We start from the raw sequence: 16,380 nt of genomic DNA, 5'->3' as shown, positions 1-16,380 counted from the left end.
AAAGAAAGAAAGATGAAAGAAAGAAAGAAAGAAAGAAAGAAAGAAAGAAAGAAAGAAAGAAAGAAAGAAAGAAAGAAAGAAAGAAAGAAAGAAAGAAAGAAAGAAGGGAGGGAGGGAGGGAGGGAGGGAGGGAGGGAGGAAGAAAGAAGAAAGAAGAAGGAAAGAAGGAAAGAAAGAAAGAAAAGAAAGGCATACCTATAGACTTGAATATAATTTGAGAAAAAGCAAAATCAATTAATGAAAACTTAAAGAAAAAAGGAAGGTAAAGAATCTAAAGCAGGAGAATTTAATGCCAGCAAAGGATGGTTTGATAGTTTTAGAAAGAGGTATGGCTTTTTAAATGTCCATATGACAAAAGAAGCAGCTTCTGTCAACCAAGAGACCTGGCAGTGATACTGTCATGAGGAGAGAAAGATGGGGAGACTGAGAGCACCATGATTTGGGAGCAGAGTACAAAGAGCAGAGGAGATATGCAGAGAAAGAGCTTCAGAAATCTGCAAAGGATTCTTTGCGTGTGATAGGATGGGCATCCACAAAGCCTGGCAAGGAACTTCTCTAGAAATTCTCATTCTATGCTGAACTGGCAAAAAGCTGAATCTCTGGAAGGATGAATGGAGGACACAGGAAGAGGCTGAAGCCAGAGACACAGCTCTGAGAATTAATAGTCTGAAGAGGAGATGAGGCCAGCTCACAGATTAGAAAGAGAAATAGGTCTTTGGAGTGGCTTAAAGGGCTGAAAAAAATACAGCTCCAGCCCCAGCTATACCCAAAGGAAACCCAGGACACAACTAAGATAGCTAGGACTCCTAGGACTTTATACTCCTATGAAATCCCTGTAGTTTGTGTTAAACCTCTGCTGTTTTCAACAAACAGCAAAAAGTTACTAGCTATAAAGCCCTTAAATAAAAGTGTGCTTGTTTTGAGACAGAAGGAACACTGAGGAAGGGAAAACCAATTCAGGGAGAAGAGAGTAATGTGGCCACCACAGGGACAAGCAATCACAAAGCTTTTGTTGATTCAGCGAGTATTTATTGAGGACCTGCTATCTGACAGGCCTGTGCCGGGTGCTGAGAGGCTACAGGGGCTTGGCAAGGCTCTTCCCTTGAGAAGCCACTGATCTCACTGGGTCACTCGAGGTAAGCATGTTCAAAAGGGCTAAATCAAAGAACAAGGCAGGGAGTATAAAAGACCAATGGAAGGCCCCAGAGAACAGGTGGCGCTCAGAGGTTCCTAAGCCATCAAAGAGGAGGAGGAGGAGGGTCAGTGCTGGCAGACAGGAGCAGCCCCTCCGCTCTGGCCTGCCCTCAGGCCACGCCCTGGCCCATGGGCTTCTTGCACACCCACTGATAGGGAGTGTTACAGTTCATGTCATTCCACTTCCACTGAATGTGGACACAGTCTTCAGTCTGCCCATCCTTGTGCCGCCAGTTGTCAGGCTGATTCTTTTCCCAAAACCTGGAGACAACAGGGCTTTATTCTGTTAGATGAATGAAGCATCCCTTCTCCATGCTGTGGCTTAGGGAGCTGACGTGAGATGGGTCCTTCATCACCTAGTGGCCCTAGGATGAGGACAGGGCTGGGAGAAGGAGTACCCTGAGGGTGTCTGTGCTCAGGTTGCCCTTAGTTACTGAGGATCCAGGGACAGGGAAAGTTGTCTATGAAGCTGCAAGCTCCCACCCCAGAATTCACACTAAGATATGTTCCAAGAGGGCAGGATCCCTTGGAACCAAGCCTGAGTAGGATAGGGGGAAAAAAACAGAAAGATGCACTCATTGGCTGCATGCCAGCTCAGGACTTGTTCTTCTCTCTGTGAAGGAGTCCAGGTAAGAGCTATGACTACACCTGTGTGTTCAAACACACATCTCACACACATACCACATGCATACCTCGCACACCACATGCATTACACATGCCACACACATGCCACACACCACACATACACCACATACACATCACATATGTCACACACACATGTACACACAACACTATCATTTACTCAGAAGGGGCACATAGTGTGTAGCTGGGTCCACCAAATACAGTGCCCAGGACAATGCCAGATGGTGGCTAGACTCACTCTCTGTTCCGGGCGGCATTGAATGGTGTCCCATCTGTCCAGCGCCAGAAGCCCTCTGTGCCCCTGTCAGTGAGGCCGATCCAGTGGTAGGCGTTACCTGTGAATGCTACCAGAAATGCCTGCAGAGAAAAGGCTGTGTCATTGTTTGCTTCTGTGTGTGGGGAGCCAGTTCTCCAGGCCACCTGGAAGAGGAGTCTAGGTGGTCCCTCCCTGGTCCCAGGGGCATGGAGCCCACTTCTCTGCAGGAGCTGAGCTCCTCCCTGGACCTTCCATGGTTTGTCTGGAACCTGATACCAGCCAGGTACCCTCAGGGCAAGTCCAGCTTCTCCCATGGTGATTGTCCCAAAATAGTTTCAGCTCTTTGGAAGTTGCAGTGAGCCAAGACCATGCCATTGCACTTCAGCCTGGGTGACAGAACAAGACTCTGTCTCAAACAAAAAAAAAGTTCCAGCCCTTGATGAAGGCTGTGGATTTCCTAGGACAAACAACAGGCCTGCCCATAGCTTATTTATTTATTTATTTATTTATTTTTCTTTTCTTTTTTTGTTATTATTTATTATTTTTTTTTTATTTCTTTTTTTAAATGATCAGTTCCAAATATACAGTACAGGGAAGGTGAAATGAGTAAAAAAAAGAGAATCATATTTAATTCCCCGTGAACACTAAGCCATATTATTCAAAATATGTTTCAAAATACTTAGCCAGATCACCAAATCTCAGTCACTACCTTAGTTTGAATATTCACTAAGAAAATAGTCAAGCCACCTGGGAGGCGGAGGTTGCAGTGAGCTGAGATTGTGCCATTGCACTACAACCTGGGGGACAAGAGCGAGACTTCATCTCAAAAAAAAAAAAAAAATAGTCAAGCCACAGAAATCCATTGTGAGACACCATCTAGAGAGAACCACTACACTGCTATACATAATTTATTAACTTAGTAGTTTAGTCTCTTAATATTTAGCAAGTTTGTTTTAAAACTACCATTCCCATTGGTTTATAGTGACAATTAACATAAATGCATAAATTCAAAGTCAACATTCCTTTCACTGTGAACATAAAACTTTTTTTTTTTTTTGAAAAGGAGTTTTGCTCTTGTTGCCCAGTGGTGCGATCTCAGCTCACTGCAACCTCCACCTCCCAGGTTCAAGCGATTCTCCTGCCTCAGCCTCCTGGGTAGCTGGGATTACAGGCATGTGACACCACATCCAGCTAATTTTGTATTTTTAGTAGAGACAGGGTTTCACCACATCGGCCAGGCTGCTCTTGAACTCCTGACCTCAGGTGAGCCACCTGCCTCAGCCTCCCAAAGTGCTGGGATTACAGGTGTCAGCCACCATGCCCGGCTTTAAGACTTCTTAAAAGATAGTTGTGGGCTGGGGAACAGTAATGACTGTCTGGTGGGTACTGTTCAAAGCCAAAAAGACTGGCAGGCTTGGAGAGGCACATACTACATATACACAGACTCTCGGTGTACTACTGTTCCCCACATTTTTCCTGTACACTCTTGTCTGAAAATATGGTATAATTTTTTTCCTTAAATATGAAAAAAACAATTAAGATGAATACATTTTCATCTGCATTTCAAAATAAATGAAAAACAAGTTCTCATGTTTGTTAAATCTGTTCAAATTTGAATTTAAATACTTTCTTCACAACATGTACAGTTTTTTTTTCACCCTTCATGCCTTATTACAATCAGCTTGGCAATAAGACCACCAGTGCTTTATCAAAAACGGCATTCAATAGATTATAAGATTGTTAAATCTGCATTTGAATCATTCTTATCAGAATGAATTACAACAAAGTCAAAACATGTGTGGCTATTCATCAACACTCTTGGAGCCTATGAATTATTGCAAATAATCTCTCACTGCATATAATTCAAACATAAACTTTGTGGGGAGAGGGTGTAAAATCAGTACCACAGTATTTCTTCAATTCTATTTAATGCTGCCTAGCTGGTTAAATGAAAGATTAATATTACTAACAGGAAGAGTCAAACTATTTTAAGGACTGTTTTCTAAGTAGGACAATTTTGCAAAACAAACATAAGCAAGAGCCCATGCAAATACATTTTCTTGTAGTGTAATGTAATTGCTAATCTGAAGTATAATCTGTAAGCAATTAATACAAATATAAATAGGTATAAGCCACCACTAACTCACAGTCTGGTGAAAGCTTCTCAGCTAAAGTAGTTTGAGGTTAAGGTTAAGGGAAATGAGAAGGGGTCGACAGGGCAGGTTTCCAGTGGAACATCATTTACGTACCTTGTCATTATCATCAACCTGTCTCTCATCAAACAAACTTGCTAAATATTGAGAGACTATCATTAAATCCTGCACCTTTGTTCCCAGCCCGTTCTGCCTCAGCACTGCTGTCCCCTCCTCCATGACCATAGTGCCAGTGTCTCCCATAGCTTATTAAGAAGATGTGTTTTACAAAGTTGCATGTTCTTTCTCAGACCACTAACAGTGGTCTCGGGAGAGCCACAAGGGGTGGGCAGTTCTGCAAGTCAAATTGGACCACAAACATTGTGGTTCTTTGTTAGTAATCCTGGAAAGGCCCACGACAGATGAGCCATCTGAGACTGTCATGCTTTTGGTAGTCTTCAGACTCATAGTGTGTTTCTGGTCTTCCCAAAAAGCCTGGGTCTCCTGTTCATGGGCCCCCTACAGCAGCTGGATTAACTGACATTAAAATCAAGATGGGCCGGGTGCAGTGGCTCACTTCTAGCACTTTGGGAGGCCAAAGTGGATGAATCACTTGAGCTCATGAGTTTGAGACCAGCCTGGGCAATGTGGCTAAACACCATCTCTACAAAAACTATTCCCCAAAATTAGCCAGATATGGTGTCGTACACCTGTAGTCACAGCTACTTGTGGGTGCTGAGCTACTCAGATGGTTGAGGTGGGAGGATCATTTGAGCAAAGGAGGTCAAGGTTGTAGTGAGCCAAGATCAGGCCACTGCACTCCAGCCTGGGTGACAGAATGAGATACTGTCTTAAAAAGAAAAAAATGATTGGAAAGGAAATCTGAGAGGAAAAGGAAGGCACGAGGAGGTAAGTGTGTTCCCAGCACTTAAGGGCATCACCTGGTGCCATCTTCCCTTGGCCTTCCTCCCTGCTGATGTCTCTTGACCTCCAGGTGTCTCCCTCATTCATGGAAGACATGGAGGTTTGTTGTCAGGATTCCACCTCCAGTGCATTTGTTCATCAGAACTCAATAAATATTTTCTCCCTGCCTGGCAGAGGAGACATGGAGGTCTCTGCCACACTGAGAGCGGGAAGGCCAAAACACCAAAATCCCTTATTCCACACCAAATCCACCAACACCACCCCATGCTCACAGCTCTGACCTGCTCCTCCTCAGAGGCCACAGATGCCAGGTGGGCTCCCTTGGACACACAGAATTGCTCAGCCTCAGACCAAGACTTCTTGACATAAGAAAAGTAATATAAGCTTCCACCATTGAACTTCCAGCCTTGCAGGGTCATCTGGAGAAGTTGACCTGGAGCAAAGATAGGAGAGAAAAGAGAACAAGGAGCTCCTGGTGGGGGTCCCAGACGGAACTTTTCTTACCTCCTAGGGTCTGCCCGCTGAGATTCACAAACCCATGCAATTCTTGATGCCTAGTGCTCCAGGACCAAGGCCTGGGGGGCTGCACTGCCATCTCACTACCCAGCACTCCAGGAAGCAGCCCTCAAGACACCTGGCTTGGGCACTCCTGGAAGACTCAGGCGGCTCTCTCTTTCCAGACACCTGCTTCCTAGCTATACTGCCCCCTCTCCCAACTCATTGCTATCACCTGACTGTCCTCTCCACCTCAACTCCGGCCATCTTCCCTGGAGATTTTACAGCCATCCCATAGCCTTACTCATTTCCTTGTCTTCATCTCCATCCACTTCCACTGCCACACCCATGGCCATCCTGGGACAAACCTTGACATCGCCTGGTCTGCCTGACCCTGCCATTCAAACTCTAATAGCTCATCCTGTGAGCAAAAGCCCCAATTCTGTCTGCTCTTTCATCTCTCCCTGCCACAACACCCTGCTCTTTGGCATCATCTATGCCACAGCTGTTTGAAATGTTACAATTGGGTAAATAAGCTCACTTATTTACCCAATTGTTTTTTGTTCAACATTCATTGTGCAACTTTCCTTAACTTCTTTGAGCTAGCCACTGCCATTGATGTACTAGACCAATCAGACATGAATTGATGCCCTTACAGAACTTAGAGTCTAGTAAATGAGACAGATGGAAAAAAAGTGTTGAAGATGCAGTGATTAAAAAACACATGGACAGTAGAATAGAGTCAGGGAAGAAGGTATGGTCTGTTTTATCTGAGCAGGAGGATGGGCTCAGGAAGGACACCCTGGATGGAGCTGAGTCTTTTTCTTTTTCTTTCCTTTTTTTTTGAGATGGAGTTTCACTTTGGATGCCCAGGTTGGAGTGCAATAGCACCAATCTCGGCTCACTGCAACCTCTGACTCCTGGATTCAAGTGATTCTCCTGCCTCAGCCTCCCAAGTAGCTGGGATTACAGGTGCCCACCACAATGTCCAGCTATTTTTTGTATTTTTTTGTAGAGATGGAGTATCGCCATGTTGGCCAGGCTGCTCTGAAACTCCTGACCTCAGGTGATCCACCCGCCTTGGCCTCCCAAAGTGCTGGGATTATAGGTGTGAGCCATCATGCCTGGCCTGGAGCTGAGTCTTAAAGGATTGAGGAAGAGTTTGCCAGGTGTTCAGTGTTAAGGAGAGCACCCAGGGCAGGGAAAAAGATCAACACAAAGGAATGAAGGTCTGGAACAGCCTAGCATGGCCTGATCTATTCAACCTACTTGGTATTGTTGGTGCATAAAGGATGGGTGGATGATGAATTTGGACAGGTTCACTTGTACTAAATGGTACATCCCATGTGAAAGAGATTGGATTTTTTTTCCCGTATGAGCAATGGGGAGCACCACAAGGTTTTGAGAAGGACAGTAATATATTCAGATTTGCACTGGGAAAAATGTCAACCTGGTAGAAGCTGAACCAGAAGAAGGCACTCCTAATCAGGCTGGAAACACCAAGGACAACACAATAGCAAAAGTCCCAGTAAGAGATGGTGGGTGTGTAAATCAGGGGTTCAAAAAGTGTGGTCCCAGAACATCAGCATCACCCGACAATGTGGTAGAAATGCAAATTTTCAGGCCCACCATAGCCTTGCTAAATCCAAAATTATGTTTTAACAATCTGTTTCAGCAAGCCCTCTGGTAGTTCTGATGCCCAGAACCAGTCATCGAAACCAACGATTGGCAAACTCCTGTCTGCCTGCAGTGTCTTTTTATAAAGTTTATTGGGACACAGCCATGCTCATTAGTTACTGTCTTTGGCTGCTTTATCGCTACAAGAGCAGAGTTGACTAGTTGTAACAGAGACTGTACAGCCCAAAGCCTAAGATATCTACTTCTTGGCCCTTTAAGAAACAAAAATTAAGCTAATAGTTCTCAGCCCAGGTGCCATTAGATCTGCCTAGAGAGTTAAAATAAAAAGATTCCTAATCCCAGACGCCCTCACCAAAAAAAATAATAATAATCAGAGCTCTGGAGGTGGGTCCCCAGGCATCAGCATTTTCAAAGCTCCTTGGGCAATTCTAGTGTGTGCCCCCAAAGTGGAAAAACACTGGTCTCACCTGAAGCAGCAGTGAAAGCTGGGAGGAGTAAGGACATTGGGGCATTAGGAGAAGTGTGAAAAAGGGAGGCCTCTGACCCCAGACCAGGAACAGGGCAAAGCAGTAAAGTGGAGCCTCATGGCTGCCCACCAAACCTTTCCTTTGTCAGCCCCCATTTATTCAGTGGCTGCCCCAAACACTCCCTTCTGTCTCTCAGCTGCCCTTTGTCCACAGACCAGTCAAACAGAACTGCCTGATGTTTCCAGAACCGCATGGTTTTGTGTCTCCATGCCTGTGAACCTATTGCTCTCTTACCCTATTTGCTTGGCATACACCTATTCATCCTTTAGATGAAGTTCAAGAGCCATCTTCTCATAAACCATCTTTTGATCCTTTCCCCACAGATCTCTTCCCTCCCCCTAGAAGATTCCTTTTCCCTTCTTTTTATTTCACTTCCAACCCCAGTTCTCAGTACCTGCTTCTAACCTATCAGCCTTACACCTGTCTGTGTGTCTTTCATGCAAGTCTGTACTACTAACTTGTAAGTTTCTCAAGGGTGCCTATCACACCTTATTCACCTTTTTACCTCAACACATCATAGGGCCTCAATAAAGTATCAGGGGAGGGAATGAATGCTGGGGACTTTGTTAAAGGCCTTACATGTGTGAGCTCATCTGATCATTACTGTGACACAAATATTACTGTGTCCCCTTTGCAGATAAGAAAAGTGTAGCTCAGAGAAGGTAAGTAACTCGCTCATGATCATACCATTTGGGATAAAAGGAAGTCAGAAATAAGGCTATGTGGCCCCACTAGCCCTGGCTGTCTTTATCACACATGTGCACCATTTACAACTGGTTTCTGTGTTCATTTGGTCCCTGTGGTCAGGTTAGGAGCAACTTGAGAGCAAGCACTTCCCGCCTCACGCCATCTCCACCACCGCCTGGGCTCCTTCAACCCATTTCCCCAGATTTGGTCTTCTCTCCAGCTCCCAGGCTCCTCCCTGGGGAGATGCATATTGTGGTAGATACCCTCTCAAAGGCCTGTACCCTCCCCAGCAGGCCTCCTCCCTCCCACTTACTTTGGGTTCTTTGTAGCTGTTCCTGTGAAGCAATGACCTCACGGAGGGTCTTCAGGTGACTCTGCTCCTGCTGGATTTCCACAGTTAGAGCTTTGGTGGTCTCTAAATCCTCTCTTAATCTCTGGATCTCAGCACTGGCTTTCTTCAGATTGCTGTCTAACATCTCAGTCTGGGAAGTTAAGGCCGAAGCATTCTTCATTCCTCGTTTCAGGGTCTGTATCTCTCTTCTGGCATTTTTCATATCACCATTTAAGACCTGAACCTGGGCATTTAAGGTACTGGCATTTTCCATTTCTGCCTTGAATACTAGAAACTCAGCATCTGTCTGGTCCAGGCGGCCATTTGCTCTTTGGACCTCGGTTGTGACTGTTTCCAAACCCCTTTTTAACAAGTGAATTTCATCACCTGCCCTTTCCAAATGATCTCTTAATAATTGGATCTCAGCACTGGTGTTTTCGAAACTGCCTTTCATAAGGGTCTGGGTCTGGGAATTTAAAGCATTTGTGTTCTGCAGATTTTCCTTTAGTCCCTGGATCTCAGCATTGGCTCCTTCCAAACTACTTCTTAAAACCTGGTTCTGGGTCCTCAAGTCATTGACATTATCTAGATGGCCTCTCAAAACGTGGATCTCAGCGTTAGCATTCTTTAAACTGCTATTGGCTAACCGAGCCTGGGCATTTGCCATTTCCAAACTGGCCTTCAACATCTGAATTTCAGAGTTCGCATTTTCTAAGCCCCTGCTTAACACGTGGAGCTCAATGCTGGTGTTTTCTAAACTGCTTTTTAAGAAATCCTGGGTCTGGGAAGTTAAAGCATTTGCCTTTTCCAGGCCTCCCTTGAGCCTCTGGATGTCAGCATTGGTTCCCTCCAGGGAACTCCTCAACATCTGGGTCTGCAAACTCAATGTAGTGGCATCCTTTAGAACTCCTTTTACCATCTGGTTGTCAGCACTGGTGTTTCCCAGATGATTACTGAGTACCTGGAGCTGAGAATTGACATTGTCCACTCTGCACTTCAACATCTGGATCTCTACTACCCAGGCGCTGGAATTCTCCATATGGCTTTTAAACGTCTGGATAAGCTCTTGCATTTCTGTCTCCCTGCCAAAGTGGTGATGATCTGGAGGGAGGAAGTGAAGAAGGCAGCCAAAGAGACCCATGACGTAGGGTAGCATTGTATGGGCCAACCAGAGTGTTTTTAACATTTCCAAGGGAAATGGAGACTGCGCAGCCCTCAGTGCTCCCCCGAGCACTGTGCTGGTTACACTGCCACCTAGACCCTGGGGATAGGCCACTTGAGAATGTGGGCCAAGAAACAAAGGTTGAATTCACTGTTACACTCAAATGAAGGGTTCAGAAGGATTGAAATACTTGCCCACTGTAAGCCAGCTGCCACCAGGAGTCATACTGGTTTAAGGCTTGGATTATTTTGCCATTATAATTGCTCAACTTAAAAGTAACTGATTATATCATTTAGAGCTGTTGAAGTTTAATTCCACTGAAATCTCACCATAGATGGGTTGTTATGAGAAAGAAAATAAGTATGAATAGAGCCTGTGGTTAGCCCTACAGTGTATTTATACACCAAGCATAGGGCTTCTTGATTCACCATTGCTACTTCCTGAAAACCACCACAAATATAAGTTTTATGATGACAAATTCCATGGAGAAGAAAACACAAAGAAACAAAACAGAAATAAAACAAAAGAGGTGTGTCAGGAGGAAGTACCCTGTTCAATCCACAGCTATGACAGAGGCATGCCATGCCCTCCAAGTAACTAACGCTGGACCTCAGCTGAAATAGCCTTTTAAAGAGCCAGTACCCCCAGGGTTACATAGAGCAAGGGTCCCTACAGAACAGTTTGAGGACACAGGAAAACTGAGTCAAAGGCCTTGTGTTGGGGACATTGAAAGAGACTCTGCAACCCCTTTAATCTGTGAGGTCTTTCCTAGCAACCCACCTGCATCTACCTCTGGTCCTGATAGCATCCTTCGTTCACCTCACAAACCCAATCTCAAACATCCACGGTCCCCTTCTGATTCCAGTCTCCCACCAGGAAGAGGGAGAAAAACCCAAGTTGGCAGGGACCCTTTCTGGAGCATCCATTCACTATTTCTCATGTGCTGCCTGTGTAGATGTGTGAGGCCTCAGTCACTGTGCTAAGGTAAGACAGGCGACCTTTCCAAGTACAAGAAGTTCAGTCAAAGATTCTGCTTTATAAAGGTAGGCAAATCAATGTGACAGAATAGAGAATCCAAAAGTAGACCCCTATATATATGGACAATTGATTTTCAACAAAGGTGCAAAGGCAATTCATGGAGAAAGATAACCCTTGCAACAAATGGTGCTGGATCAATGGTATGTCTATACGCCAAAAATAACTGCAGTCCATATTTGACACTGTTATACAATAATTAACTCAAATGAGGCAGAGAACTAAATGCAAAATTTAGTTCTCAAAAAAACTGTGAAATTTCCAGAAACAAAAAAGAACATCTTTGGAGCCTTGGATTAGGCATATTTCTCACATACAAGACCACGAATAACAGAAATAAAATGATAAATTAGACTTTATCAAAATTAAAATCTTAAGAGAATAAAATGACAAGTCACAGACTGAGAGAAAATATTTGCAAATCACATGATGAGTAAAGAACAAAGAGTACCTACTCTATGATCCCTTTTGTATAAAACTCTAGAAAAAGCAAAGTAATCTATAGTTACAGTAAGTAGATCTGTGGCTGCCCAGGAATGAGGGGAGAAAGGGAGAGGACGGAATTACAAAGAGCCATAGGGAAACTTTGGGGTGAGGAGGATGGCTATGTGAAGGTGATGGTGGTGATGGTTTCACAGGCACATACATATGTAAAAGCTTATCAGATTGTGTGCTTTAAACAGTGTACACCATTAGACCTCAATAACACTTTTTTTTTAATTATCTCTTTCTATGAGGATGGTGGAACCCATTCAGTGGTCTGGGGATACTGGGGGAGCATCCTAGGGTCTGAGCATCTGAAGGCCCCAGCTCCCTCCTACACCCCACCCCCACCATAGCTACTCACTGTTGAGTTCAAAAGGTAAATGGTCAGTAATGTTGCCTCCCAGAAGCATGGCTTGCACAGGCTTTGTCACAGGTCTTGTATGCTGTTGAACTGAGACATCCCATTTTCCCAGGTCAGCAAATCCCCAGCCCTGGGCCTGGGAGAACACGCTTTCCCACACCCAGGAAGGGTTCTAGAACAGGGGAGATAGCAGCAAGGCCCCTCCCAGGGTTTCCCTCATGAACCTCCGTTCTTTTTTTTTTTTTTTTTTTTTTTACTAGCCATCCAGTAACAGAACCTCAGCTCTTAGGAGGCTCCACTTGAACGCTGGACTCTATCTGGTCCCAGGAAAGCTGTGGCTTGGGCCTGGAGCTGGAGGTGGAATGATCCTTCTGGGAGCAGAGAGACCCAGAGAGTATGCATCTGGGGCCCTTAGGGACTTTATGCTAAAAGCAGAGAGAGTCAGTGAGATTTGGGTCACCTGGGGGCTTACCCATTAAAAAGAGAGTCACAAGAGAGAAGACCAAGGTCACAGCCATGAACACTGGGGTAGCCTGAACGAGCCTCGACATCTTGGGGGCTGCAGGAGTCATTGCCACAGAGTCCACCCCTACAGAGGAGAAGCCAATGTCCAAGGTGAGAGGGCTCTGGGCAGCCTGAGACACAGTCATCCTCATCCTCTCTGATTCCGTTTCCTAGGTTGTATGCTTATCATACAAGTGGTTATGGAGAAGGAAGACGAAGCCCTTTGGGCTGTTCACCACAGCTAGGTGTGGGTATGGCAGCAACACAGAGGCGGGGAGCTCTGAGATCGAGACCACAGCTCTCCAAATCTCAAGGCTTTGGTGGTGCACAGGGCACAGAACCTGACCCAGAGCATGGGGCAGTGAAAGTTCGTTTGAATGAAAGTAGAAAGGAAGGGAGGGAGGGAGGCCTCATAGGACCAGCTCAGTGTGCAGAGCTGGATTCCAAGCCAGGATCACCTGAATTCAAAGTCCATCCCCTTTCTCTTGCCAGGTCAGCATCCCTAGGGACAAAATTCTAGGGAGGTCAATAAGACAGCAATAAGCTGCCTTATGGCAGAGGGCCAAAGGACAGGCAGGCTAATCCCTCACTGGGCATGAGCTGGGGCTGCAGTTTTCTCACCTTGTGGTTGCAGGGAGATACACTGGTTATCTGTGCAGAAGTGGACTGCCTCACCGTCCATCTCTGCTTCCTTGATCCTCCAGCACTGCTCCCAGCCACCGGCTCCTGGAAGGGCTGTCCTGTGGCCCAATGGCAGTAGAAGCAAAGCTGAGACACCCACACTTAATATACTCCTGACAGAGGTCCTGACCACCCTCCGAGCTCTTCCTCCCTCCCCGACTGACTTTGCAGAAACCCGCCCCAGTGGGCCCCTCCCCTAGAGGCTCCCAGACACCCATCTGCCCTATTTTCTTCCTCTTCCTATTAGCATCCTCCCCTCAGCTCTCAGTCCTATCATTTCAGTCTCTGGCAAATCCAGCGTAACCCAAACACCTGTCTTTTTCTCTGGGGCTAGGGCTGGGACTGGCCACCTAGAAAGGGGTCTCAGCTTTGAGTAGAAAACACCCTTATGACTACGGCTGACCTTTAATTCTAGCTCCAGAACCTCTTAGGTAAAAAGAGTCAGGAAAAGGAGGATCCAGGATGGTGCAGCAGGTATTTGCAGGTCAAAGGAGAAGGCAGGATGACCAGCCACTCAGGGCATCACAACTGAATTACAGTATACAGAAGGATGTGCGGAGATTATACAGAAATACTACACTGGGCCAGGAGCGGTGGCTCATGCCTGGAATCCCAGCACTTTGGAAGGTGAGGCGGGTGGATCACCTGAGGTTAGGAGTTCAAGACCAGCCTGGTAAAGATGGTGAAATCCCATCTCTACTAAAAACACAAAAATTCGTCAGATGTGGTGGTGGGCACCTGTAATCTCGGCTACTCGGGAGGCTGAGGCAGGAGAATTGTTTGAATCCAGGAGGCAGAGGTTGCAGTGAGCTGAGATTGTGCCAGTGCACTCCAGCCTTGGTGACAGAGAGCAAGACCTGGTCAAAAGAAAGAGAGACAGAGAGAAAGAAAGAAAGAGAGAGAGAGAAAGAAAGAAAGGAAAGAAGAAAGAGAGAGAGAAAGAAGAAAGAAAAAGAAAAAGAAAGAAAGAAAGAGAGAAAGAGAGAGAAAGGAGAGAGAAAGAAAGAAGAAAGAAAGAAAAAAAGAAAGAAAGAAAGAAAGAGAGAGAGAGAGAAAGAAAGGAAGGAAGGAAGGAAGGAAGGAAGGAAGGAAGAAAGGAAAGAAAGAAACAAGGAAAGAAACAAGGAAAGAAAGAGAGAAAAGAAAAGAAAGGAAGAGTCTACCTGGAACTAAAGGCAAACCAGAGGGAGCCAGAGCCAGGAAAGGGAGACAGGCGGCTTCTTTTATTTTTTAGTAGGGACAGTTTCTTGGCATGATGTGAGCGCCTATATTCAGCAGTACAAAGTGTCCTGATTTTACATCCCACAAAATACAACAACAACAATTCATCACCTCCTAACAACAACCACCTCCTAACTGCTCTCCCTGCCTCTCATCTTACCCTGTCACCATGTTGCAGGCATAATAATCTTTTTTTAAAAAAGGTGTACACACAAATATTACTTAGCTGGAAGAGGCAATGACATTCTAATAGCAACAGCCACATGCAGAACCCAGGTTTTGGTTTCTAACACCATTGCCCAAAAAAAGGAAATCGGGGCTCCTTGGAGAAATGGCTGACTCTAGAACTGGGCTGGGAAATATACAAGATGAGCCTAGAGCATCTTGTAGTACCAGAAAGTAAGGAGATGTTTTGTTACCAAAAAAAAAAAAAGTGATGGAGGTATATCAAAATGACACAGGGACTTATGAAGGAGCTCCCAATGGCCAAAGCCAGAGTAATTTGAGCAAAAAAAAAAAACAAATAAAGTAGCTTTGGATTATAATCCAAAGTGTAAGAGAAATATCTGTGAATCCATACTCATATAAATGAATGCCTGAATAAGTAAACAAATAGATAAATCTCTAGTGCAGAAAATGTCCAAATATTTTCTGTAAATATTCCATTCTGAGAAAGATAGAATGTAACTTCCTACTCTCTAAGTGTGAGCTGCATATAGTGACTTCCTTCCAAAAGTTCAGTAAGGGAAAAGGGAGAAAAGAGTAACTCAGGAGTCCATGAACTTGGCAAACACTACCCCAGCCTGGAGATCAAGGTCAACACCAACAGTAAAGAATTATATTGATAGTATGTACCCTTGATAGGATGTGATGAGAATGGCCTTTTATCTCCACGATCTTCCTCCTGAAATTCAGTACCCCAGTCTAATCATGAGAAAAACATCAGGCAAATTCCACTTAAGGGGCAATCTACAAAGTACCTGACAAGTGCTCCTCAAAACTGTCAAGGTCATCAAAAACAAGGAAAGTCTGAGAAAATGTCACAGTCAAGAGGATCCCAAGGAGACATGAAGACCTAATATAATGTGGCATTCTGGATGGAATCCTAGGAAAGAAAAAGGATGTTAGGGGAAAACCAAGGAAATCTGAATAAAGTACGGACTTCAGTTAAATATTGGTTCATTAATTGTGACAAATGTACCATACTAATATAAGAAGCTAACAATAGGAAAAATGAGGAAGGGTGTGTATATAGAAACTCTCTGTATTATCATCACAATTTTTCTGTAAAGCTAAAACTATTCTATAGCATAAAGTTTTTTTTTTATTTTAATTTTTTTGAGATAAGATCTCACTCTATTGCTCAGGCTGGAATACAGTGACGTGATCACAGCTCACTGCAGCCTTGACCTCCCGGGTTTAAGCAGTTCTTACACCTCAGCCTCTTGAGTTGCTGGGACTACAGGCACACACCACCACACACGGCTAAGTTTTGCATTTTTTTGGTAGAGACAGGGTCTCCCTATGTTGCCCGGGCTGGCCTCAAACTCCTGGGATCAAGTGATTCTCCTGCCTCAGCCTCCCAAAGTGCTGAGACTACAGGCATGAGCCACTGAGCCCAGCCTAAAAAGGTATTTTTTAAAAGATATTAGAGATGGCTGGGTATGGCAACTCACACCTGTAATCCCAGCACTTTGGGAAGCTGAGGCAGGAGGATCACCTGAGCTCAGGAGGTCAAGACCAGCCTGGGCAACATAGCAAGACCTCATCTCTACTAAAAATAAAAATTAAAAAAAATAGCTGGCCATGGTGGCATGCACCTGAGGTTCCAGGTCCTCAGGAGGCTGAGGTGGGAGGACTGCTTGAACCCAGGAGCTCAAGGCTGCAGTGAGCTATGATTGTGCCACTGCACTCCAACCTGGGTGACAGGGGCAGGTTGGAGTCTCAGAAAAATCAAAATTTTAAAAAGACATAAGGTAATAATTATAGACTCTCAGAAGACAAGACTCAAGCTTTAGAGTCTATGCTAGCAAGAGGAATGCTCCAAGAACACTGATCTGCTTCTGGGAATGGCAGCACTAAATGTAATCTGAGCTCTGAACAA

At 45.0% G+C, this 16,380-nt stretch overlaps 1 protein-coding gene across 2 annotated transcripts; it reads right to left on the bottom strand.

Moving 5' to 3' along the window:
- Window positions 1-1,007: 1,007 nt before the first annotated feature.
- On the bottom strand, window positions 1,008-13,199 carry CLEC4F (C-type lectin domain family 4 member F). Of its 2 annotated transcripts, none has more exons than XM_017522013.2 (7): window positions 12,996-13,199; window positions 12,343-12,459; window positions 11,871-11,960; window positions 8,809-9,927; window positions 5,430-5,581; window positions 2,075-2,193; window positions 1,008-1,455 (listed from the first exon to the last, which is right to left on the bottom strand). In XM_017522013.2, the coding sequence occupies exons 1-7, from the start codon at window positions 13,054-13,056 to the stop codon at window positions 1,305-1,307; spliced, it is 1,809 nt and encodes a 602-aa protein (XP_017377502.1). In that variant the 5' UTR covers window positions 13,057-13,199; the 3' UTR covers window positions 1,008-1,304. The 2 variants fall into 2 exon arrangements, with proteins under 2 accessions (XP_017377502.1, XP_017377503.1); XM_017522014.2 differs by lacking the exon at window positions 1,008-1,455 and adding an exon at window positions 1,469-1,732.
- Between the last annotated feature and the right edge of the window lie 3,181 nt (window positions 13,200-16,380).

Source organism: Cebus imitator, unplaced genomic scaffold (genome assembly GCF_001604975.1).
Source record: "Cebus imitator isolate Cc_AM_T3 unplaced genomic scaffold, Cebus_imitator-1.0 Scaffold23, whole genome shotgun sequence".
NCBI classification, from domain to species: Eukaryota; Metazoa; Chordata; class Mammalia; order Primates; family Cebidae; genus Cebus; species Cebus imitator.
The sequence above is the reverse complement of the archived record's forward strand: the minus strand, read 5'-3'. Positions and strand labels throughout refer to the sequence as shown.